At 45.0% G+C, this 27,008-nt stretch overlaps 1 protein-coding gene across 12 annotated transcripts in view; it reads left to right on the forward strand.

Moving 5' to 3' along the window:
* Window positions 1-27,008, forward strand: part of CADM1 (cell adhesion molecule 1) — a 424,919-nt gene that overhangs the window by 79,065 nt on the left and 318,846 nt on the right. For 6 of the 12 annotated variants that reach the window (XM_027036565.2, XM_027036568.2, XM_027036570.2 and 3 more), the window contains exon 1: window positions 17,592-17,762. The exons of the other annotated variants lie outside the window; for them this stretch is intronic. In XM_027036565.2, coding sequence (XP_026892366.2) covers window positions 17,627-17,762 — 136 coding nt within the window. In that variant the 5' untranslated portion in view covers window positions 17,592-17,626. Of the gene's footprint in view, window positions 1-17,591; window positions 17,763-27,008 lie in introns of those variants that run through there. 12 annotated transcript variants of the gene reach the window in all.

The raw sequence follows: 27,008 nt of genomic DNA on the forward strand, positions 1-27,008 counted from the left end.
TTTCTACTTCAAAAGTGAGGCACCTAAGACTCAGGAAAGCTAAGTAATTTGTTCCAAGCTGGAGGCAGGAGCCTGATCCGTGGTTAGGTGTGAAAAAGAGGGGAGGGGCACCTGGGTGCGTTAAGCGTCCTACTTTGGCTCCGGTCATGATCTCACAGTTGGTGAGTTCAAGCCCTGCATCAGGCTCTGTGCTGAAGGCACAGATTCAGATTCTCTGTCTCCCTCTCTCTGCCCTTCCCTCACTCATGCTCTCTCTCTCTTTCTCAGAATTAAAAAAAAAAAAAAATTAAAAAAAACAAGGGAGGGATGTGGCAGAGAGAGAGTCTGGGACAGTGACCGTTTCAGAATTTCTGTGAAGAAATATAGGGATGGCAATATTTCAAGAGAGAGAGAGCGTGTATGCACACATGCACACATAAATGGGGGAGGGACAGAGAGAGTGAGAGAGAATCCCAAGAAGGCTCCGCACCATCAGCACGGAGCCCAACACAGGGTTCCATCATGACCTCAGCTGAAATCAGAGGTTGGATGCTTAACCGACTAAGCACCCAGGTGCCGCACCCCCCCCCCCAACTGCTTTTACCGATGTGTTTACTTGGGGAACTTGGTGGGGCATGGGTGATGGGCACGGGAGATTCGGGAGGCTCCCACTGCACCCCTTCTATCCCACTCCCAGCAAGCTGCGGGGGGAGAGAGTTTGACTGTTCCCAGCACACACTTCTCTTTAGGGTCCCAGGGAAACAGAAGATATCCCAGGGCTCTCTTCCCTCATTTCTCTCTGTCTGCCAGCCAACGCCTGAAATTTAGGTTCGTGATGAAAAGTTTTGAAAGTTAAATATGAAAGTTAAATATGAAAGACTCGAACTATAAATGTGATTGTGTATTACAACTTACTCACACTGAAGTCCATCTGCCAATAAGACTAAGTGACTGATAGCAGGCCCTTGCCTATTTTGAGAAGGAAAAGGAGGACAGAGAATGCCTGACATTTGCCACGGAGGCGGAATAAAGGAATCTTCGCCTTTACAGATTTGCCCAGGATGAGCCCTATTTACATTCACCCGGGAAGGGACAAACAGAAGCTGTGCTCAGAGGTATTTTTGTCGTGGGCAGCTGTGAATACACGCAGCTTTTCTTCAAATGATTTATGAAGCGTTTTTTGTTTGCTTTTAAAATGCGGAATAAAAGGACTCCATTCCCCGAGGCTTCATTAACCGAGGTACTACCGTCCCCAAAGCTGCCTGCAGAATCTGCAACGTGCTGAGATCACCTAAACGGGAATCTGCACCTGGCAATCCAGAGGCTCAGCTCTGCCCCCAGCAGGTTGGGGTCCCTCGGCAAGTCCCTTATGCTTCTAGTACCTGAGCTGTGGGACCGGAACGATGGCACCTGTGTTCGCGGACCATTTGTCAAGTGTCAGTGCGTGAAGCGCCTCTCCTGTGTTATCTCAGTCCTCACGACGACACCACGAAGTACACACTCATCTTTTTCAATTTTAGAGATGAGTCTTAGCTCACTGTGGGTTGCCCAAAATAGCACAGCTAGTAATTGGAAGATTGGGTATTTGAACTAAGGCCTGTCCAGACACTGTCTTAGACACACGGGGTTATGTTACTTCTTGGGAAAGTCATGTGGCTGAAAAGAAGTGATCTGAACGAACATGCTTTGGACAGTTGTATATACATGTATCTGTTTACACACACATGCACACACACACACACACACACACATATATACTGTGAGATTATTTATGTATATATCCGTTTAGCACTGTCCCATGCAATCCGAATTGATTATAATGTTATTTCGTTTTAAAATGGGTGTATTAGGGGCACCTGGGTGGCTCAGCTGGTTAAGCATCTGACTTCAGTTCAGGTCATGATCTGACAGTTCCTGAGTTTGAGCCCTGCCTCAGGCTCCGTGCTCACAGCTCAGAGCCTGGAGCCTGCTTCAGATTCTGTGTCTTCCTCTCTCTCTGCCCCTCCCCCGCTCATGGTCTGTCTCTCTCTGTCTCAGAAATAAATAAACATTAAAAAAAAATTGTTACTAGTTTTATTAATCCATTTGTTGACCCCGGTGGTCTTCTTTTTCTTTTAAAATGTTTTATTTATTTTTAGGAGAGAGAGACAGAGACAGAGCGTGAGCAGGGGAGGGGCAGAGAGCAAGGGAGACACAGACTCCGAAGCAGGCTCCAGGCTCTGAGCTGTCAGCACAGAGCCCGACCCGGGGCTTGAACTCATGAACCGTGAGATCATGATCTGAGACAAAATCAGATGCTTAACCGACTGAACCACCCAGGTGCCTGGACCCCAGTGGCTTTCAAAATGTGGCACCCAGTTCAGCATCAGCAGCATCTGGGAACTTGTTAGATATGTAGATTCTAGAGCCCCACCCGAGGCTACCGAATCAGCTACTCTGAGTGGCTCAGTCGGTCAAGCGTTCTACTCTTGATCTCAGCTCAGGTCTTGATCTCAGGATCTTGATCTCAGGGTCCTAAGTTCAAGCCTGGCATTGGGCCCCACGCTGGGCATGAAGTCTACTTAAAAAAAAAAGATAAAGAAAAAAGAACCTCTGGGTGGGGTCCAGTAATCTGTGTTTTAACAAGCCCTCCAGGTGATTCTGATGCCTGTTTAAAACTGAGAGCCACTAAGTACTATTGAGCTAACTCAGGGAGGGCATACTCTCAACCAATGAGTCTAAAGGCACCGAACTACAGTACATTCATTCACTGGGCTCTTCACTGCCCTATGGAGAAAGATACAGCTTGGCTCCTTGCATTTATTTTGTATTCTCATGTTGACCCTTACTGACTGAGAAAAAATTGTGAATTTGCCTTGAGGAAAGAGAGAATGAGTATTATACTGAGCGTTAAAATAAAGCCTCATGGAGGATAAAGGTGTGTTAAGAAGAACAGTCCAGGAAACAAAGAATTACAGGTGAGTAGCTATTTTTTATATTATGGAGGGCATGATAAGCGTCACCATCTCCAGGGACAATTGACCAACGTTTCGAGAAAGAGTAGCAGAAAGAACTTGAAGGCGTGACATCAGGGATCTGAAGACAACCAAAGAGCTATAAGAATGGTGCTAATGAGGGTACGTGTCTGTGTGTGCACCTGTGTGTGTGTACATCCATATTATTTACCATATATTTGACAATGTAGTATGGACTTCAGGATTAGACATATTTAGGTCCAAGTTCCCAACTGATTTCTAACTGCTCCAACACTTACTAACGGTTACCTTGGGTTAACTACTTAATGTCTCCAACCCGCAGTTTTCTTATCTGTAGGTAAAGAAATGCAGATAAGAAGAGTAGCTCCCTCTTCCAGAGAACATTCCATTCCACACAGCACTTAGCATCAACCCTTGTGTGTATCTGGTTAAGTGTTCCACAAATTTGAATTATTATCACTTTCAATAGACATAATGGCAATATTTATCTTGTTTCCTTACACTTGGGAGATTCTTAGAAACCATCAGATTTTAGTTGAGGCCCCAAGGAGAGAACAGTGGTACCTAATAAGATCCAGTAACAGACCCCAGAAGTTTCTACCCGAGCTTGTTCATGGTTGGTTACAGTTTTCTTTGTGAGAGGACATGCTTTTTACTCATTTCTTTTTCTCCTATTCTGTGGATTGCTGAGCGCGGCTCCTCCTTCCCAACCCTTCATGCAGTCTTGACTTGACCTCCGGTGTCTCCACCTTCCTCCCTTTCAAAAGCTTCCTCATTGCATTTGATTTTGTTTTGCCTCGACTCTTCCACCTTCAGGGTTGGTAGTTCCCAGTCACTTGGTCAGTAGGGTTGAACTGTCTCCTGGTTGTTTGGCTTTGTTCTGTCACAGTTTGGAGGACGCTTTCCTTGGCATCCAGATGCGTCTGCTTCGGCAGGAAGCTATCCTCTGAAAGGCATGCTGTGCTTCTCCTGCAGGAAAAACGAGGTGCATTCTCCTCACAGCCCTTTGCTGCTTGCTTGTTGCCCTCTCTGTGCAGTTTGTCTGGCTCACTAGTACATCACATTGTATACTGTAAGTGCTTAATGAATGTTTCCAGTGTGAATAGGCCATCTAGAAGTTTACATTCTAATAGAAAGGAAAGAAGAAAACAGAAGGCGGCCCCTTAAACTCCAAAGCGAGTTTGCAAAGAAGGTGGGACACAGAAGAGGGGAAGGGAGGCAAGAGGAAAGAGACAGAGGGCCTTTCTTGCTATTTTTTCTGACATCACAGATGATGAGCTGAAGAGGGGACAACGCGGGAGTCAGAATCCCGCGTCCAGGACGGATCTCACTTAAGGCCTCACAACCGGTATACGGGCTGGGACTTGTTATTTGACAGCTCCCCACGTGCAATCCCCCTGGGGAAGAAGTGTTGCAATAGGGCACACCTCCCAGGCTGGGGAGGGAAGGCGACAGCTCTTCAGTCTTCTGCCAGTGGTGTCTGGGCAGCTGGCATCCCCTCCCACCATGCTGTGTATTTACCCAACTTCAAAGACCAGGGCAGCCATCAAAGGAAAGAAGAGGAAACAGAGACAAAATTAACTCCCTCCCTCCCCGCGTCGGCCCCTCTTCTCTATTACAAAGCCCCCTTTGCTGAAACGTTAGCTAGCAGCACACTGTCACCATCAGATACCTGTGTTTGCAACAGTAGTGGGGGCAGGGGGAAGGGAATTCTTTTCAGTCTGGGGCCGAGATGCGCCTCTCCCAGCCAGGTAGGGGCTAAGCCGTAAAGGCCTGTTCCATACGGTGACTCCCAGACCCAAATCACTGGCAGGCTCCACAGCAAAAAGGCAACGCGTGTTGTGTTGTGTTGTGTTGTGTTGTGTTGTGTTGTGTTCGAAACTAATGTCAGGATGTGAGTGTGCGCGTTGGATTAAAACAGAAACTGCAAAGCAGACAAAAGCGAAAGAAATCTACATGTGTGCACGTTGAAGCTTGTTACATTTCATACCAGGCTGGGTTATCGTAGCCTGACGCAGGAATGACTGCCAATCAAAGGAAAAGAAAGGCACTGAGAAAATATGGCCTTGCAGAGAGTGTATGGGCTTCAATCAGCTAGATCTGTGAGCATTACTTCACCTTTCTGAGCTGCAATTTTCTCAGCCGCATAATCATAATGATACTCAGTCTTCGCAAGAATTAGATGAGATGTCTTATGTGGAGTAACTGGCCCATGGTAACACTCAAATAAACATTAGTGTCTGTATTAGTTTCTCCAGGCTGCTGTATCAAATCACCACCCAACTTAGAACAAGAGAAATGTATTCTCCCACAGTTGTGGAAGCCAGAAGTCCAAAATCGGTATGACTGGGCCCAATTAAGGTGTTGGTAGAGCTGCAGTGCCTTCAGAAGCTCCCGGGAGAATGCGCTCCTTGCCTCTTCCCACTTCTGGTTGATGCTGCTGGTCCGTGGCTCACAGTAGCATTACTCTGATCTTCAAGGCTGGCATCTTTAAACCTCCCTCCGTTCCGTCTTCACATCGCCTCTTCTGTGTGTATGTCAGATCCTCCTCTAGCTCGATCTTATGAAGGTAATTGTGACTGCAGTTAAGGCCCACCTGGATAATCTCCCATCTCAAGACCCTTGCCTTAATTCGTCTGCAGCAAAGACCACTTTTCCATATAAGGAACTTGCACAACTTCTGGAGACTGGATGGACTTGGCTATTTGGGGGCCATTAATCGGCCTACTACCGTGTCCTTCAGGCTCTTGAGTGGCAACAAAGAAGTGAGAACAGAGCAGGAAGGGAGAAGGAGCCTTGTTATAGGAACTGAAATTATATGCAAATTTTGCATCCAGTTTCTGATTATGTTCCCCCCTCAGTTTGGCAAGTCAGGGGAACAGCACCAATATTAGCAGGTGTATCATTTGGATGTGTAAATGTACTAACGCTTTTTGAAATTTGGTTGTATTTATAGTCAATTATGTTATATAAACTCTTAGTTTTACTTGCATAAGGGACACAAACTGATTCTCGAAGTACCTATATCTGTACAATAAGGAATGATTTAACAGATTTTAATATATTTGCCTAGATTTCCCCCCTACGTATTAGATGCTTCCCACATACTGCCTTGAGCTACTAGTTAACTTTTCACAGATCTTGCCTTTTTAACTCAATTATAAATTCTTTGAGACAAGAGATCATGTCTCGTATGGCTTTGTATCTTTCTTAGTGCCGAACATAGTATATTGGTCAATAAATATTTGCTTGACTGATTAATTTTAAAATACTCAGGAAAGCAATTGTAAAGAAAGATGAAGGCAAGTCCATTCAACATTTGAGCTTCCTGGAGAGAGATATTAGGAAAAACTATCTTAAACCTTGAGGGAAATATTGATGCTTCTCTCTTATTCCATACTTCTCAGCTCTGATTAAAATTTGTATACCTTTGTCAAAATGCATTTTTTTTTACTAAAATAACTGGCATACAATATCCTATTAGTTTCAGGTGTACATCCTAGTGATTCGATATGTTTATACATTATAAAATGATCCTCATGATAAGTCTAGTTACCATCTGCAACCACACAAAGTTATTACCATCTTATCGACCACATTCCCTATGCTTACATTGCCTACCCATGATTTATTTATTTTATAATTGGAGCTTGTACCTCTTAATCCCCTTCACGTATTTCACCCACCCACTCCCATCCTTCCTCCTTCTTGTAATCAACAGTTTATTTCCCATATCTATGTGTCAGTTTCTATTTTGTTTTGTGTGTTCATTTTGTTTTTTAGATTCCACACGTAAGTGAAATCATACGGTATTTGTCTTTCTCTGTCTGACTTATTTCACTCAGCATAATACCCTCTGGGTTCATCCATGTTGTCACCAATGGCAAGATTTCATTCTTTTTTTATAACTGAGTAATATTCCATTGTATACACATGCCACTTCTTCTTTATCCATTCATCTGTTGATGGACACTTAGGTTGCTCCCATATCTTGACTATTGCAAATAATGCTACGATGAATGTAAGGGTGCTTTTATCTCTTTGAATTGGCGCTTTTATTTTCTTTGGATAAATAGCCAGATGGGCAATCGCTGGGTCATATGGTAGTTCTAGTTTTAATTTTTTGAGGAGTCTCCATACTGGTTTGCCACAGTGCCCGCACCAATTTACGTTCCCACCAACAGTATATGAGGGTTCCCTTTTCTCCACATCCTTGCTAACGCTTGTTATTTTTTTGTCTTTTTGATACTAGCCAATCTGATAGGTGTGAGGTGCTATCTCGTTGTGATTTTGATTTGCATTTCCCTGATGATGAGTGAGCTTGAGCATCTTTTCATGTGTCTGTTGGCCATCTGTATGGCTTCTTTGGAGAAATGTCTACCCAAGTCCTCTGCCCATTTTTTTAATTGTTTTGTTACTGTTGTTGTTCAGTCATAGAAATGCTTTATATATCTTGCATATTCACCCTTTACTGGAGTATGATTTGCAAATATCTTCTCCCGTCCAGTAGGTTGCCTTTTCATTTTATTGATGGCTTCCAAAATGCATTTCAAATGTACCAAAGAAAAATAGTAATAAAGCATTTGAATACAGATTTTCTCTGTAGTATTCCTGTTACCAGTGAAGTAATTTGACGATCTGATCACCTCAGCAGAAATTTAAATAATGTCCCCTTAGCCCTTTTTAGGATCAAAATAAGTCTATTTCAGTTTTTTTCTGCCAGAGGGGCCTTTGTGTGATAGGCTTATCCGTGGAGGGGGGGAAAAAAAAGGAGAGCTTCTAAAAAAGAAGACATTTGCATGGAAAGCAAAGTAGCCCAATCCTGGCACATAGTGCCTCCTGTTCTCCCTTTTGCCTTTTGACCTTAATAAACAAACGTCAACAGGATGGGCAACTCACCTTCAGGAAAATGACAATTCCTTCAAGAGTAGAGGGTTTAACTGAAATACAGTGTCTGAAAATGATACATGTTACGGGGGGTAAGAGCCCTAAAAATTCCTGTAAATACCTTAAATAGAAAGACTATTTAGCAGTGAGTAGAGTTTCCCTAATGTGGCTTCTAGGTTGTTGTCCCCATGTCCTTTCAGTGATTCTGAGTTTGGGGCTTTGTGGAAATGCCAGGGAGCAAGAGCGCTACCGTATCCTTAAGGTTGAGCTTTTTCCAGGGAGAAGGTGAGTTTTCTCTTCTCTTTTTCGTGTTTATTTGTGATGCCTTTCGGAGCAGAGGAGCAATCTTTTGAAAATAATGAGAATATGGAATTGGCCATTGTAACCTGATTCAGCAAACCAGTTCCATTTGGGTGATTTTTTAGCCTGCTTCTGAGAAACAGAAATGGGTAGGTTGGAGTCTCCCCAGACCCCAGATAATTGAGTTGAGCTACTTTTGTATACTCGATGTTTGTGCATTAGCTACAGCCCTCTTGCCCTCTGCAAAACAGATCTCTTTTCTCAATTATTCAAAATAAATAAATCAATGACATAGTTAAAAAACAAGAAGGAGGAAACACTAGAAAAAACCTCCCCTCTGCTTCCACCTGGAAAGTGCAGCCTAAACCTCAGTGATTTTAAAGACAGGTTTAGTGAGAGGAGAGAGCCCATCTGTATGGTTCGGCAAATTAATTTTGAACATTTGAAGATAAAAAGGCTGAGTTCCTAGGAACTGGCTTTAAAAGTCACAATCCATAGCAATCTGAGATATTCACGGACTAGGAGCTCTTCTGTTTATTCCAAATACCCCCGTATCATTGGTTTTGAGAGAATATGGCTCTCTGTCAGGGATGCCAATTGGGAGAAGAATCAGATAATGCAGAAGTGATGGTACCGTGATGACATGTCCTTAGGTCCTCAATAGGATTTGTTCTAAATCAAAAGACAGTTTTATTAGCGCAAGACTTTTTATTTTTTTCTCTGTCATCTTCCTAACAGAACACATATTGAGTAAAAGCCCCTGGATGAGCCACAGTGCAAACCCAGAGGGTGGAAGAGATCATTTTGTAAATTGTAAATCAGAAATTCTCTTTGCAGTAGATGCTGAGCATATGTCATGTACCCGCATAACACGGCTTCCCCGAATACAAGGGTGATGGTTGCCTTGTAAATTTGAGAAGAGGGGACAGAGTACTTTAAGTAGCAGGTATGAGGTTTCTAGGGTCTCCGGAGTGTTAGCTGTCTTGAGAGATCCCTTAGGAGCAGAACATGGACCCACTGGCATTGCCTGGAGATGGAGGGCTGGGCAAAGGACTGGGGACCCTCCCTTCTCTGGGCTTGTTTCATGTCCACCCAAGAATGGAATCAGATGAAGTGAGTTGGTGGCATCTGAGGTGAAGATGCTCTTGATTTCCACAGTGCCTCTGCAGGAGACTAATATGCCAGAGACCTTGCGAACTTGGACCTGGTATCCTTTCCTAAGTTTGGATTGACTTCACGAGATTTTCTCCTCCTCTGCGTTAGCCAGGAAAATGTTCTCCTCAGGTTGGCTCTATGAACTGAGAAGCCGGGTAATTGACTTCGGTGGGAGGGCGTGAATGGATAGCACAGCAGAACAAGATCAACTCATAGTCCCATGGAGTAGCTCTTCAAGAGAAGTAGTAGGCTCAAGGGTCCTGATCTTCTGTTTCTCCTCCTCATCCTATCGGGCGAGCTGTGGCTGTATGCTTTCCCCACCGGCAATGCTATTTCTGGGCCAAAGCTGACACCGACAAGAGGAACACTTTAGATGAAAGATAAATAACAATTATTAGAAATCATAAGGGCTTTTTTTTTTTTTTTGTAATTGAAGTCATGAACTGTACTAATTGCCTCTGAAACTATATGCTATTTACTGCATTTTATTAACTGCAGCGCAGGAAGAGTTTGCCGCTCTGTGTATTGGCATCTTGTGGATATATTGAGATTTTTGCATAAATGTGTTATTCATCACAGACCAAGCCACATAAATAAAATATATAGAGAGATATTAGTACTGTAACGAAAGTCTTAGAGAAATAGCTTAGCGAGTGACAATGCTGTCAACGAACATGAAAGACTGAAATTAAGCCTCGCTTTTCTTCAAAACACGGTCTTTAAACAAACTGAACTTGAGTTCTTCACAGTCTAGGGACAGGTAAAAGAAGATATTCAAAGCCCCACGTGGGGTTCCTGCTAGCTGACAGAAGGGTATTCTTGGAGAGCTGAAACAACTTTTAAAAAAGAAAAATAAATAAACCCATATAAATCTGCAAAAGAGTAGAATAAATATTCCTCTTCTGGAACCCTTTGACAAACCCCTGCATTTTCAAAGAGCTAAATGGGATTTAGGCAGGCGTTGACTTTAATGTGAGGTACATTGCTAAACTACATGTGTTTCTTTGGAAATTTAGGGTTTGGTGTTTGCTATCAGTCACACAATGGGTTGACTTAAGTTGAGAGTTTGAAGAATGAATAAACGTGGGCCTGTTGGCTAACTAGATCTTTAGCTAGCCCTCTAACTTCTAAGTTTCCCTCTTTTCCCAAAAAGAGAAGAAAACAAATGTAGAATATCCAATTCAAAACATGGGTGAGGAATTGGAGTATCGTTTGAAACCCAAAGGACAAACATGAACACTCAGTCAGGGCCCTCATAAGACCCTGAGGATGGGCTTTTGGGACCATCCTCCCCAAATTTACACCTGTTTGGGACTGCAAGATGGATTTTCAAGACAATTTCTATTCAGGACTTGTCCTGTTTACAACCCATATTACAAAAAGTTATATTACCATTGTCATCTTTTAGCAATGCAAGTGATACAATCTCATATTCATAATATGGCTCTTTTATATTTGCAGCCTTATGAAAATCTATAGATATCAATATCTGTTTTTTAATGGATCTTGCTCAAATCCTGCTGCCTGGGAAGTTGTGCTGTACGGCTATGGAATTATCACAAAGCTAGATCTGACAATTACGATATCATATCAGGAAAATATGACTTTTAAAGTGTGGGAAAAACTTTTACAGCTTCATGACCAATCATATTTTAGTTCAAAAATAAAAACTAAGGTCTATATGTGATAATTAGTTGAGTTGCCTCTGTCGCAACAATCCCTCTATCCAACCTAAGGCTGTCTGTCAGTGTCAATGAAATTGAATGTCAAATGGAAAAACTCTAAAGCTGTTTCTTCCATATTAGAAAATCACTAGCAAATCACATCTTTCTGCCCTACTGGCAAGATAAGCAAAATTAGCACATGTCTTTTTCCTTGTTTTGTCAAACTTGAATCAGACCATTTATACTCAGTTAGAGGCCAGGCACATTCTGGTCCTCAGCATTTTATCTCGAATGGCAAGTCGTCATAGTTTTTATTTATTTTCATTTTTAAAAATTTTTTAATGTTTGTTTATTTTTGAGAAAGAGTGAGAGAGAGAGAGAGAGAGCAGGAGAGGGGCAGAGAGAGAAGGAGACAGAATCCAAAGCAGGTTCCAGGCTTTGAGCTGTCAGCACAGAACCCAACCAACATGGGGCTCGATCTCATGGACTGCGAAATCGTGACCTGAGCTGGAATCGGATGCTTAACCAACTGAACCACCCAGGCGCCCCTTCGTAGTTTTTATGAAATGTATTTATTTGACCTCTTTGTAGCAATTGACATGGTGAATCGCTGTCTCTTCCCTGTTGAGCTCTCTTTTTCTTCTGTCCCTATCCCCATGTCCCTCCTTTTCAAGCTCTACCAACTTCTTAAATAATTTGTGTTCATCATAGTTGTACTCCTGGCTTATTTTCATTTCATTTTATTTTTTTATCTCTACCTTCACACCATTTTCAGAAATTCTATTAATTCTTAAATGTTTGGGGTCTCTCCAAAACAACGAGGTTGCTTCCCAGTTTTTCGTATTGTGTGTTCAGGGAGCTACTTTCTCACATCTAGGGCTGAGGTTTGGTTACGCTTAGGGTTAGGGGTTAGGGTACATGTGTGGTATTTTTCCTGGCTTATTTTTAAAATGTCCTTCAATATATTCTCTCTAGGTGCCCACCTCCCCTCCCTCTGCTACCAAGTCCATGACTTCAACTTCCACCTATGTGCTCTCATAACTCCCAGCTCTGATCAGCGTTTTTGATGGTTTTTTATTGCCTGGCTGAATATTTCATAGACACCTCCGAAGTGAGATCATCATCTTCTTCCCATTGCCCATCCCAGAAATAACAGTAAACACTCAGATAGGCCCATTCCATTCCCCGATATCTGTCTTGCAGGAACGGTACCAACATCTTCTCACATGCTGAAAGTACGAAACTAGGAGTCATTTTAAGATTTCTCTACCATGATACCACTAGAATAATCTTTCTAGTATGTATCCTGACCATGAATTCTTACTAGTTGAATTGGTTCCCGTTACCTAGAATCAGCAACTGATTCTTTTTTAGCATGTCAGTCAAGGCATTCCCTGGTTGTACATTGTTTCCAGCTTTTTCTCTTGGCACTTATTGGTCAGTAGCCTGGGAACCAGCCATTCTGTTTGTCATTTCCCAAATATACGCCATGCTCTCCTAAGCTTCTGGGCCTTGCAAATGACCTTTCCCCTACTCATACCTTCCCTGGCCCTCAATAGTTTCCCTGTCCATCCTGTACAGTCTCGTTCAACTTCCAAGACTCAGTTCCGGAGCATTCCTCTGCATGAATTTTCCCCTGCTCTATAGATATTCACAACTGCCCCTTGGGGATAGTTAGGTGCGTCCCTTATCTGTTCACACAGGACCGCGTGTGCCTAATTATAAAAACACTTATCACGTATAACATATATGACAAATCCGTCTTCCGTCTTCCCTAATATACTCTGAGTTCCTTGCCAGTAGGTAGTTTGTCATTAACCTTTATATTCCCAGAACTTGGCAATGACTGTCCCAGGGCACCTGAGTGGCTCACTTAGTTAGGTATCCAACTTCGGCTCTGATCAAGATCTCATAGTTTGTGAGTTCCAGCCCTGCAACCAGCTCTGCGCTGACAGTGCAGGGCCTGCTTTGGACCCTCTGTCTCCATCTCTCTTCCCTTCCTCAGCCTCAGCCTGTGTGTTCTGTCTCAAAAATAAATAAACATTAAAAAATAAAAAAAAATATGACTGTTCCATCGGGGTGCTCTATACATTTTTTCTTTTATTGAATATATATTTGGATCCACCACAAATACCCAGATATATTCTTAGATATCTGATTGCAGCTGTGACTTGGGTCTCCAAGGCAAATTTCCCTTCTTCTTGCATTGGGGCTGCTCCTTGACCCAGTTTATGTGGAGTTTATAAGTCCACATATCTTTCCTTCAAACTGATACTCTACTCTCGATATGCAAGTTTACTGTCAACTCTATGATTCTAGAAGAATAAACCTGTGGGTAAAGTGGTTAATTACTCATTTAGGAGTATGGATTTAGGGGGCTTTATATTTCATAAAGATTCATAGACTGATGCCCCCAAAGATGAGCTGCTTAGTCTTAATCTAAGTACAGATGAGCTGCTTACTAGATAGACCAAGACTCTATCCAGTCCAATATTCTAACATTAATTTATGGAAGACTTTCTATTAAAAGCTGACATTTATTGTAATTTTAATATACCTTTTGACAATGGAAGCTGAGGCTTAGGGATTATTTTAGTCTGCTCTGGCTGCTATAACAAAATACCAGAGACCGGCTGGCTTAAATAACAGACATTTATTTTCTCACAGTTCTGGAGGCTGGAAGTTCAAGATCAGTGCCAGTATTGTTAGGTTCCAGTGAGAGCCCTCTTCCTGGTTTGCAGGTAGCTAGTTGCCTTCTTGATGTGTGCTCACATGGTCTTTCCTTCGTGCCTGTATGTGGAGAGAGAGCTCTGGTATCGACTCCTAAAACATGAGGATGGGATCCATCTAACCCAAACCTCATCTAGACCTAATTACCTCCCAAAGACTCTGCCTACAAATATTATCATAGTAAGGGTTAGGGTTTCAACATATGAATTTGACCTGGTGTGGAGGGAATGAGGAAACAGACACAAAAACATTCATTCCATAAACTGATTAAGCGACTTTCCTGTGGATACTCAAATAATCCAGTCGCAGGGCAAATGCTGACTCTAAACATTGTTTTATTTTTCCTAATAATTTGCCTTTATTGCTTTTTCTACGTGGATACTCAAACAATTAGCATTTAAAAAATTTTTTTTCAACGTTTATTTATTTTTGGGACAGAGAGAGACAGAGCATGAACGGGGGAGGGGCAGAGAGAGAGGGAGACACAGAATCGGAAACAGGCTCCAGGCTCCGAGCCATCAGCCCAGAGCCTGACGCGGGGCTCGAACTCACGGACCGCGAGATCGTGACCTAGCTGAAGTCGGACGCTTAACCGACTGCGCCACCCAGGCGCCCCTCAAACAATTAGCATTTTAAAAAGCAAAACGTCACTAGTCCTTATTGATTATTCCACAGCACATGAATCTCCCACTAATGTTTATTTTTCATATATGCTTTTCCATATTTCTCAACTGTTTTAGTGAAGGCAAATGATATCGGGTCTCTTTCCCTCTCGCTCTTTCAAGTTTTTTCAGAAAAAAAAAAGGACTAGGCTCTCGGTGCTTCTGGCAATTTTATTCTAACACAAGAAGTCCCCAGACTGTAATTCTGATAAGTATTTCAGTTCTTTCTTGAAAAATTAAATTCACAAAACAATTGATTATCAGTTATAAATGGCAAAAACACCATCTGGCTTTCAAAATTGGTTAAATCCATGTAGCAAGGGGAAAAAACGTTGGAACTTGTAGTTGGCGAGGAGTTCTGGTCCACGAAGCAGAAAATGACGAGTTTTACTATGAGAAAGCCAGAGTAGTCATAACTTCTACTTAGCGGCTGCGGGAATTTGATACGTTCTTCACATGTTCCATATGTTAAATCGCTTGGCGAGATCTTCAGTGTGAAAGAGCTGAGGGGGGGAGAGGAGTGTGGCTAGTGTTTAGGGTAGCAACAGCCTCATCCCAAATTTTCAGCTCTGGTTCTTTCCAGGCAGACCAGTGCTTAAAGACGTCCGATGACCTGGGAAGTTGGACGTACAAGTTCCTTAAACTTGTGACACAGGTGGCGTTTTTTGGGTGGAATTTCTAAAGCTATTTGCATTTCTCTGGTGAGGTAAGTCACACAGCATTAGCATTTCCTACAGAAATGTCCCATATTGTTCTTTGCCAATTGGAAATTTGAGTAGGTGTTCATTTGATGTGCCAAGAGAATGAAGGGAGATGAAAACACTGCACATCTTCCAATGTCCCCATACTGTGTTCCTAGTGTGGGAGGCTTGGGGCCTAACTAGATTCTCTTGGAGATTCAGCCTCATAAGGAATGCTTTTCCTTAGGAGTGTAATGCAATCTTGTTATTTAAAAAAAATGCTTCTCAGTTGCTGGCATGTTTTTGCCTTATGTTAAAAATGTAGCTATCCTATGCTTATTATTCATGCATTGTGATGTGATGTTTATTCATTCACTTAACAAATATTTATTGAGCACAGTATAGCATAGTGGTTAATTGCATAAGCTCTGTCTGCACCTTAGAGATTTTGACCTTGGGGCAATTGCTCCATCTTTCTCACTATGTTTTAAAAAATATAAAATGGGAGATAATACTATGTGCCATGGGGATCATTCTAAGTATTAAATGAGATTATGTATGCAAACTACTTAATAAAAACTCACTAATTTCAAGAGTAGTTGTAGTAGTAATAATAATAATAATAATAATAATAATAATAGTGGCAAATATAAATATTACTCTGAGCTGGGGGCTAGAGTTCCTGGCATAAAGGATCTTACTTTATAATTTACACATCACTTTCAACATACACATAGCCTCAAATTTTTTATCCTGATTTTGGTGGGACTCTGCCTTTGGTCTGTTCAGGTAGCTGTACTTCTGGAAGGGATAAGAATAGGTAGGACTTTGCAGACTGGGCATTATCCTGGTGACCATGTGGTGATGGTTTCCTGCCTCAGGTAGCACTATTTGTCTGCTGGAGCTTTGCTGACTTCCTGAGAACTGCCTGTAGTTCATGCATCGGAGCCTGTAATTACTGAGCAGAATATCCAGGACTGTGAAGACAGGGTAGTCTTGAAATTTTATGCATAATGGATAATGGGAGGCTGTTTTTAAGTGTAACTTATTTGGTGGGTTGGCAGATCTTGACTTCCTTTTTGATATGTAATATTTATTTATTTATTTATTTATTTATTTATTTATTTATTTATTATTTTTTAGCAAGATGAGGACAGAGGGCCAGGCAAGTCATTTCGCGCAGCTCCTCTGGACTACAGCTCAGACTTAGCAATTTACATTCAGTAATCTCTTGGTCATTTAGCCACAGATAATTTGTCATGGTTTGTTTTAGCTGTTGTGATATTGATATTTATTATGCAAATTGTATTTCCTACATCTTATTGTTCTGCATTCTATGAATACTTAAATTATTATAAACCTTTACACTTAATATGGCTCGTCCTTCAATTTGATGCTTGAGCAACAGAGGGTCAGAGCGCATACGATCTTCTAGAGGGGAAGAAAATAAGTAATTAAAAAGCAGACAAACAAGAGAGCCGGCTGCCTGGTTGAAAAGAAAGCAGAGGCAATTTCGGGGAGAGAGAGCGAGTCCGGAGAAGCAAATCCTTTCAGCCGGGAGAGCCTCTCCCAGAGACACGGGAAGCTCGGAGCACCTGTTGGTCCCCAGCCGCCTTAGCAGGGACTGGGGGCATAGAGGAGGGAGTGGGTTTGAGCCTCGAAGGAGGAAGATGGCAGACCCTATCCTCACACCCCCCGCCTCCGCCCTCCACCCCGAAGCCTTGACAGAAAAGATTTTTTGTTGAATGTGTACAGTCGTAAATATATATTACTGCATATGTGTCAAATGTATTAAATACGCTAAGTATAAAAGCCAGGAAGGAGACCTTCAGCACGCTGGGGAGCCTGAGTCGGCCCTCCTCGACCCACCTTTCCTGAAAATCTACCGCAAAGATACCGAGTCGAAAATCCCAGAGCCCAACTAGGGCTCCTTTCTCCCAACTATGCCCTAGTCTACCGCTAGGTTGTTGAGCGGGCTCTCCCGCTCCGCCGGACGTGCAAAGCACGCATGCACTTCTCCCAGATTGTTTTGTCAATCCGGGGACCTGCATTCTCACTCTCCACTCCCGAACAGCCCCCGTTTCCCAAAGATCTATTCCTTCGGTGCAAGGTGAGTGACGGAAATTTGCAACGTGTGGTTTCCAGGCCAGATGCACTCGGTGTACCGAGCAGGGGAGCCTCCTAGGGAGATTCTCCAGTCGTCGGTCGGCTACAGCCATTGCTGTATACGTTCCTAATATAGGTGTACGAGAAGCGAGACCCGCCCCCTGGAGCCCGAGCCCCTACACGCGGGGCGCCCAGGAGAACACTTTTTCCTTCATCCCGGGGAAGCGAAAACGAATTTTAACATAAACATATTTGCATACGCCCCTCCCCTTGGCCCCGCCCCTAGGTGGCGCGGGCGCGCCGCCGAACCCCAGCGCCAGGGGGCGGGGTGGGGGAGGGGGCGAGTCCTCCGAGAGCCGGGTTGGGCTAGCGGCGCTGTGATTGGCCGGTCCGGACTCCGCCCCCGGTGCATGTCATTAGCATCTCATTAGTTGTCCGCTCGGGCTCCGGAGGAAGCCACCGCCGCCAGTCTGAGGCAGGTGCCCGACATGGCGAGTGCTGTGCTGCCGAGCGGATCCCAGTGTGCGGCGGCGGTGGCGGCGGTGGCGGCGGCGGCGGCGCCTCCCGGGCTCCGACTCCGGCTTCTGCTGTTGCTCCTCTCCGCCGCGGCACTGATCCCCACAGGTAGGTGTGGGCACCGGCCGGTTGGCCCTCTAAATCTCCTAAGGCACCCCAGTAGCCATAGCCGTGGAAGGGGGAAACGTTTCCATGACAACCTTCCCCCACTTCCTAAATCCGAATCCGAGGGAGTGTGGAGAGGAAACTCAGGGCTGAGATGGAAGGGGCAGAGGGGATCGGTGATCCCCTTCTCCCTTGCCCAGCTGGGTGGGAATTGGAGCCCTCAGGGATGGCTGCACCCACACCTTTTCTCCCCGGCTTGGCGCGGGGTGCGGAGTGGAGTGAGAATGGGGGGCCCGGGGGCTAGAGAATGTGGGAGAAGGGGATGGATGGAAGGTACCCCCAACCTTCCGGACCCTCCCAAACTCGTTGTTGTCCCCGTAACTTGCAGGTCCTCCCGTCCCAGAGCTGCCCATTCGCCCCCACCTTTCCAGCGGGCCCCCTAATTCTCTATCCCCTAGACCTCCCCATGGCTGACTAGCAGCCGCCTCCGGCGTGATTTCTCACCGATCTACAGGACATCCCCAGACTTGTCTGGTCGCTCCTGCTGTCCCCGCGCTCTGCCTTTCTCCACCGTCCTCCGAACCGCGCGCCCCTCGTGTCTCCCTCCAGCCAGATCGCTGCCCTCCGCCCCCCCTCCCCCCGCTCCCGCCGCCCGGCTGCGGGGCTCCCGGGCCCAGCTCCAGGCAGGGAAAGTTCCTCAGGCCCGGCCCCGCGGAGCGAGGGTGGGGGGGAGGTTGCTGTCGCCGCCTCTGCGGGAAGGAGCCGGGAGCCCGCAGCCCGCCTGGGCCACGGCGTCCTCCGCCGCGAGTGGGGACGCCGGGTTCCCATGCTGCCGGTCCTTTTCGGCAGCCCTGGGGTGGTGGAGGGAGGTTCGCGGCCTCTGCGGCCAGGCGGGCACCCTGCGGGCCTCCGGGCGCCCCCTGCGTGCGGAGCTGTCTTGGGAATTTGCCCAGGGGCGGCTCTGCACGCCCGGCGCCTTCCCCGAAGACGCCGAGCACTCGACAGGAGCACGATGTGTGACTGCCCGTGTGCCGGGCGCGTTGGCGCGGTCGGGAAAGAAGAGGGCAGTGTTTGCTTTTGCTAACAAAAGGGAGCCGGAGCTCTTCCCCAGCGGAAAGGCTGGCCGCGCTGCACCCTGCCTCCCCTTCCCGCCACCGCCGCGCTCGGCTACCGCGCGGCGTCCCCGCGCCCCCGGTCGCGGGCTGCGGGCTCCGGGCTGGGAGCGGGACCGAGAGGCACGGGGCCGAGGCGGGGGGCTGGGGTGCGGGAAGGGATGCAGCAGGGCTCCGCGCCTGCAAAGCCCCTCCTTGCAGCTTGGGAGCTGCAGGACCCGCGAGCAACAAGTGGCGGAGGACACCGAGAGCTCAGCCCCCACCTGCGGAGCCCCCGGCCGCGGCGGGCGCAGCGCTGGGGCCACCGTGCCTTTCCCGGGCGCCTCTCCGCTTGGGCTGTGCCTTTTGTTTACACGCTAGAGGACACACAGTTACGTAAACACCGCAGGAGACACGCTGTAGGAAATGGGGATGTCTGGGGTGCTGGCTTTGCATTTGGGGGATGCCGGGTTGGTTGCTTTCCCCCGAAACAGGCTCGCAAGGGCGCTGGGCTTGGGGAACCTATCGGGGATGTATAGGGGTGGGAATCTGGCAGCTGCTCGGTTCCAGAGCTGAGGATTTTTGCTTCCATGCCTCTGCTTGTCTCCGGATGTTGTTTATGTGTTTTTCCTCTGTGAATTCTTAATTTATGAGTTACGAGATAATTGGGTTCAGCCTATGCCGGTGTGGTTACAACTTCATTTCGGGCGATGTCTCTGACTGGATGGGTTCAATAAAATGTTCCTGAAAGAGATCCCTCGTGCTGCTGCATTGTAAAAAGCGCCAGTGTCAGTTAAACGTGAGCGTGAGTAAAGGCTCGGTAACTGGCGCATAATAGAGGCAACAATAGACTTGTATTGGCTGCAAAAAAAAAGGGGGGGGGAGTGCTGGTCGGGGATATTGCCATTTAACTAAAAATGGGAGCCGTGCAATGCCGCCCGGCAGCGGAGTAGGATTAGATTATACCTCCTGTCCCCAGCCTGCTCATTGACCGTACCGGGTAGTAGCGACAGTACTATATTTGTAACTATCTCGCGGTAAGAAGTTGCCTTCCCAGCGAGGGATGTCTGCAGACTCAGAAAGGAGCGGTCTGGAACTCAACCGTGCATGTCAAAGCTACAAGAAAATTCTGTTGCCAGTTACCATGGAAGCAGCTTCTTGCTCTTGTGTGCATCCCTGTTTGTACGCTGGTTATCAGATTGTGTTCAAATTAGAAAGTAATTGGGTTTGATTTGTAGTGAGGGGATGAGATGACTTTCTTTCAATCTGCTTTTCCTCTTACGCCTTTTTCGGTAATGGGTTTGGGAAGGGGCCTTGGCCCAGCCCCCAGGTCCTGGGCATCCAGAGTAGACTTTAGGTGGGCACTGGGGACTTTGCTTCCTTAGTCCTCTCCGGTTAAGCTTTCTCAGAGGCCTGCAGGTACCACTGTCAGGTTAGAGAAACCTGTTGGTGTTGCCTTGTAACTTCATTAGGCGTGTTTCATTTACATCCTCCCTGGGAGAGCTATCCGGGGCCATTGGGCAGTAGTAGATCCTGGTTCTGTCTTCCCCTGCAACTGGATCCATCTATCCCCTGGAAAAGATCTCCCATCTCTCCTGTGATGTTTGGAGTCAATGGATGTTAATGAAATGCAGCTAAAGTGGGGTTGTGGAAACTCACTCCTCAGTGTAAATCACGCCTGTTACGTTTTAGGTGCATGCGTGCTGCTGCTTCTCATCCCGAGTGAACCAGTGGCTGACTACCCTCCTCTTACCTTTTTTTAGCATTAGAGAGGATGGCTGATGGGTGGACGTTTGTGATGGTGCCGGAAGCCCAGGGGCTGAGTTTTGCTCGTCCTGGCCTGTTGGGGCTTGTATACCGGGGATGGGGACTTTACAGAAGTGCCGCCCTGCTATTGTTGCCTTTCCCTGCATCAAATTGAATAGCCACAGGAGGGACTTGCACTTGTCTGTGATAGCTTTGATAAAATATCCCTCATTAATGCCACTTTATATTTACAGTGTGTCACTGGAGACGCACAAGGCTTCATTTAGTGACTTGTGTGACGAGACAAGCTTGCATTATTTGCCTGGGACATTTTGGAGGAACAAGAGGCCCATTGAGCAATCTTTTGAAATGAACAAATACGGAAAAAGGGGGGAATAAAAGAGCAGGCAGTTCCCTGGAACAAAGAGCTTTATTCATATGGATGTTGTACATGCTTTATGCAGTTTTCCCGAATGGCCCTCCTGGTGAAGGGGAGTGGGACAGGGAAGAAGCCTTACAAGCAGGACACTTTCGCTTCCTCCCTCACTTCCTGACTTCATATTCTTCCCGAGTTGGGCCTGGACTCTCTGACTGCTCGTCTTGCTCCACTCCCTCTAAAAGCCCAGAAGGTAACAGGTTCCCGGGTCTAAAAGAGAGATTCTGAAATGCTTTTTCCCAGCTCTGAATTTCCACAGAAGATTGTGCTAGCTACCTGGTCATTGGAGGACTCCTGGTCATTGGAGGACTTACTGGTTGAAGGGAAAGAGGTGTCACTTTTTTTTTGACATGTGTCAAGAAGTGGTTTGAGAGAGAATGTCAGATCGGTAAGGTATCTTGTAAACTCTAATGTTAGTCTTGACTATTTATTTTTAAAGAAATGCCGTAAACATGGAAATCCCCAGTCTTCAATATCATTAATGGTGCTCTTGGAGTTTTTGGTGGCTTTTGCCCGCACCTGGTACATTTTCGCCTCGTACCTACGTGAATTTTTATAATTCCTTGGCCTGCATTGCTAAATGATTTTCAGGCTTTAAAAACTGGATAATATTGCTGTGAATATAAACTGTCTCATTCTCTGGGTTTTTGTAAGTGACATTTTAATACCTAATTGGCCGCTTAGCTTGTACATTTTAAAAATGGGTGTGTGTGTGTGCATGTATGCGTGTGTGTGTGTGTGTGTGTGTGTGTGTTTGACAAAAGGCCTGTTTTTGTGTGGGGAGCTCTCTTAAATTGGGCCAAACTAATCTATGGTATCATTGGAATGGAAATTTACCAGCATGTGAAGAAAATTTATAAGAAATAAATCCTAAGTATTCAAATGCTGTATCTCTTTCTTGTGAAGAATAGTACTGACCATTACGCTGGGCATTTTTCACTGAAAATCCAGCACAGAAAGGAGAAATCACACAGCGACATCTGTTGCAGAATTGAAAATTTGCTGCTTTGAGTTGGGAGCAATTAGTCCCATATAAGCGCCTAATGGTATCAGTCAGTGTGTATGCGCACTCATACAGATATGTATATCTATACACGCATGTGTACGTATATATGCATGTATACAGACACTCACCCGATACAATATTCATGTTCACCTTGCCATGTATTTAATAGAAAATGGAACATAACACCAAAGCTGCTTTTTCTTATTACCTGTTCAGGAACTAGAGATTCTTATAATCATGGAATTTTTGCAAAGGGAAGGATGTTAAAAATCGTCTGGTGAAATCTCATAATTTTACAGCGAGGCAGCCAAAGCCCACAGAGAAGGACCCTGCTGACCATGAAACTGAGGATAAGTCAGTTACCCAGCCTGGCCCCCTGAGAGCAGGCCCCTTGGTGTCAAGTCAGCAAACCTTCTGTTCCACCTCCCAGCAGGGATACCCCAGTGAGGGATGTGGATCATGGGTAGAACTGTATCTTGGCTAAGGCTAGTTTATATTGAGAAGACAGCAAGATTAATTGTTGTTCTAGGTAATAAACCCCTGGATCAGAGGAGTGACCTCTGAGATAAAAGGACCAGTTCTTGGTAAGGTTGTCTTTGGTATTGACAAATGATTCTGAAATCTGTGGACTTTATTTGGCAGTTACAACATGAATGTCGTCCAAAGCACCTTCATAGGGGAGAGCTCCTGGATTTGTGTCACTGCAGTAAGTCAGATGTGTGAGAACTGGGCTTCAGAAGCCGCAGCTTTTGATTTTTAAACTCTTGATTTGTCTTTTCAAGGATGAATAGTAACAGTAGAACTGGTTCCATGTAACGAAGGAAAAAAGGAAGGATCCTTAAGTCAAGAACAAGAACACCGCTTGATTTTCTTACCGGGTATTTGTCCCTTTTCTTTTAAGCAGAGAGAGAGCTGAGGACGACTTTTTTTTAACATTTTTTTTTAAATTAAAAAAAATTTTTTTTGTTAGTTTTCTTTATTTTTGAGAGGCAGAGAGAGACAGGGCGTGAGTGGGGGATGGGCAGAGAGAGAGGGAGACGCAGAATCCGAAGCAGGCTCCAGTCTCTGAGCTGTCAGCACAGAGCCCGACACAGGGCTCAAACCCACGAACCGTGAGATCATGACCCGAGCTGAAGTTGGACGCTCAACCAACTGAGCCACCCAGGCGCCCCAGGACAACTATTTTTGAAGCAAAGCAAAAAACAAAAAAAAACAAAAAAAACTGTGTTTGCAAGATGACTTTTTTTTTTTTTTACGTTGCTCATGTTTTGTTTATTTTTCCATTTTATTATGGAGATTTCCAAATACATGCAAGAGTAGAGAGAATGCCATAATTAACCCCGTGTGGAAGTCACCCAGTTCAGTAAATTATCCACCAGTGGTCAGTCTGTCCTCTGTACGCTTCTTCCTCCACTCCCCAGAGTCGTTTAAACAAATCTTGGACATCCTATCATTTCTTCCATCATTTACTTTAGAAGGATTATCCTAAGATACAGTCACCTTTTCCCCACCTCTCATAACAGTCTCATGAATGTACAGCTTCTCAACTGGTATACAGAATTTTGGCCCTGCCCATGCTTTGCCAAGGTAGAGGGAAGGCTTATACTAGTGGGAAAAGCTGAGGCACAAACAAGAGAAGCCAGAGCGCAGATTACTGTCTGCAAGTAGACCTTTGGTTTCCTTTGGTTTGGTTTATTTTGAGCAAGGTTTTGTTTGGATCGGATAAGATGAGTTTTATTGTTGTGTAAATACGGTTGTGTAAATATGCCGTAATTGTAGCTAATCTCTTGACTGTGGCAGGCTATGGAAAGCACCCATGGAGAGATTGGCCATTTCCAGTTGTTCTCATAATGAATACTCTCCATCCGAGGACTTCTGGAGGCAGGGCTATTTTAGTTTGATGGCTGTGAGATACCTCATTCATGTATTTATCTTTAAATGCCTCCGTGGTAGAAATGCCTTTGCATTTTGTGAATATATGACTTAAAAGAAGAAAAAAATGTCTTTTCTCATCTTGAACTGGCTAAATGCTAATTTCAGCCTCTGTTCTGTAACCAAAGTGATCACAAAATGCCTTCTTTGGTGTGGGAAACGCAGACAGCAAGCTGAAGTACCTTGTTTTTGCAGGATGGGGGTAGGAGAGAAAAGGTTACTATTTGTCCTTCTCAATATTTGCCCCGTTGATTTAAAATAGGAATTTCGTAATTTCAGCTACAACTGTTGGAACGCTTTAGTGTTAATTTATGAACTTCTTTGGTTTAGGGGAAAATAGGTTGGTTCCATTTTCCAAGGTTCGTGAAATGTGAGGGCGTGTGTGCGTGTTAAGAGGTTCTTGCTCAAATGTATTTAATGTGGACTATAAATCTGAAGCATTTGGTTTTTTGGTTTCCAGCCAAACAAGTAATTACACATGAAATGGTTTTGAGGGTCTGAGCATTCCTGGCCAGGTGAAACCCGCCTCCCGCGCCCCTCTTCTGAGTTGGCCACCGCACAAGAAAAGCTCAAAGGAATGCCTACATTCGCGGATTGGGGAGCGCCACCAAAATTGAATAAAAAGCCTTTGTTTGGAAACCATCAATGAAGGAAGGGACCCACTGGAATGTTTGTAATTACAAGTGGCACCTCCTTGTTTAAATTTCAGAAGCCACAGTTTCTTTTTCAGAGATTTAAATTGCAGGCTCTAGCCAGCAGCTGCTGTTGTGGTTAATGGGCAGTTTCTCTTTGAAGCTCTTCCAGTGCTGGTTCTCAAAAGCTTTGGTGCAGTTGGCCTTGAACTAGGGTTAGAAGAAAGGGAGCTGGAGGTATTTATATACATGCCCGGCAAAAGTGACATGTGGCCTTTATTATTACTCAAAAGAGCACCTTGGCGGCAAGGTTGAGAGGAAGCAGCACTAAGAAAAGTCTGCTATGACTGACAGGTGTCTTGAATGGGGTGATTATCTTAAGAGAGATGTGGGGTGGGTGGGCAAAATTTGTTCTCTTAGTAGATATCTTGCTGGAATATAGTCATTTGATCCAACATTTTGATCTAGATATTTCAGAAATGTTAAATAGTCTTGAAATGAAAGCGCCGTGATATATATTTAAATGCTACTTGGTGTTTGAAGATGGTATACCAGTGACATGGGCTTTTAAAAATGCCTAGAATAAGTATCTTGCCCTTGGCAGCCTTCCTTGGTAAGGTAGGCGCTCGCTCTCCAGCCATCCAGTCCTGGACCGCAGCGTCAAATTGGAATTAAGTTGTGAGGTCCCTGGAGGGGGGCAGGGAGGAATCTGCCTAAAAAGGGTTCACCCGCCCCATCTCTCCCATTGTCTGTATTGTACTGCTCGCCACTTGGCTGGGAGGAACGTAGAAGTTACCATGTCAGAAGCGGAACCTTTCATCTTTCCTGTCGTAGGTATCAACTTTTCTCAAAGTGTCCATTTTTGCAAATGACACCACAGCCGTCCTGGTCTCCAGGGCCCTGAAATGTGGAGTCTTCTTTTTTTTTTTTCTCTCCCCCCCTCCTTGGTTTTCACTCTTGGACTGAAATAAAATGGGGCTGATTGTTTCTCCACGACATTCTTTCTCCGGAAGCCTCCACGTCCTCTCTAAACCATGTTTTATTAGCAGAAGCTTCCCAGCCAATTCCCCTGACTCCAGCCTCCGCCAGTCAGGACATCAGTCCACCTACCCGTGTTGTGATTCTTTTCTGGACATGGTCATGACACTGCCCTTCCAGAAAACCTAATCTCAAATTCTTGCTTCTCACGTCGGATTCACAATCCACCTTGTTCTGTCTTTCTCTTTCTTGTTCCTTCCTTAACTGCTTTCTCAGTCCTCCTCTAATTGCCCTCATTTCTTGTTACTTTTCTAGCCCTTTCCTGATGGGACTGGAAGACAGGTGCTTCTCTGTTGAACCAAGGAAGAAAGTGTGGTTTTGCTACCAGCCTTCAGCTAGTTGTCTTTGCATGAAACTGCGCTCTTACCTGCTTTTCACTCAACTGTTTTGGTTTACAGGTATGGGCTCTGCTGATTCTCCTCGCCTCCCTTGCTTATAAACGTCTTCCCTTCGCAGCTTGTGGTTTAACTAACATGTGCTTATCTGTACCCCGACACAGTCCTTTCTTTTTCTGCTTTGTAGGTATATATGTGAGTACGTTTCTCTACCGTAAGCTGAAGTGTGCAGATATTGTGGCCATTATCTGAGCGACAATTTTAAACAACGGTGTGCTGACGGTGCATTGAGCCGGTTTGGTGATTCACGTTCGAATATGGGCACTTACTAACAGCACGAAAATGGTGTAATTGACCTAACAAATTACACGCTGGCAAAGTAAGACTTTCAGACAAAAAGTCCAGTCTTTAGGAGTGGGAAGACTTCAGAAGGGTCAGAGTGCCAGGGAGCAGTGCACTTGGCATCAATGAAATGTACCCCTCTGAAGATGATCCAAGAGATATACCACCTTAGAAGAGTGTTTGGTGCTCATGTTCACAATGTCTGGTTACTAAGAAGTACCTACCTGGGGAGCCAGAAGGACAGTGTGCTAAAACCCGGGCCTTTTTAATAGCTTTGACTTTGGGGGCAGTCCTGCCTATCTAAGCTGTGTCATCTCTAGCATCAGAATGGTCGCATTTTAGTTGATCACATAGACCTGTACGCTGTCACTCGCTTAAGAAAAAAAATGAAACCTTTGTTTTTCAGTCTAACTGCTCATCTCATTATATATTATATTTAAAAACATTTCTATTATATCTTATTTTTTAGAGAGAGAGAGAGAGGGAGAGAGACAGAGGGAGCATGCATAAACCGGGGAGGGGGCAGAAGGAGAGAGAAAGAGAATCCCAGGCAGGCTCCACTCTCAGCATGGAACCTAATGTGGGGCTCGATCCCCCAACCCTGGGATCGTGACCTGAGCTGAAATCAAGAGTCGCATGCTCAACTGAATGAGCCAGTCAGGTGCCCCTAATCTCATTATCTTAAGGATTT

The sequence above is a fragment of the Acinonyx jubatus genome, chromosome D1 (assembly GCF_027475565.1).
Source record: "Acinonyx jubatus isolate Ajub_Pintada_27869175 chromosome D1, VMU_Ajub_asm_v1.0, whole genome shotgun sequence".
Taxonomy (NCBI): domain Eukaryota; kingdom Metazoa; phylum Chordata; class Mammalia; order Carnivora; family Felidae; genus Acinonyx; species Acinonyx jubatus.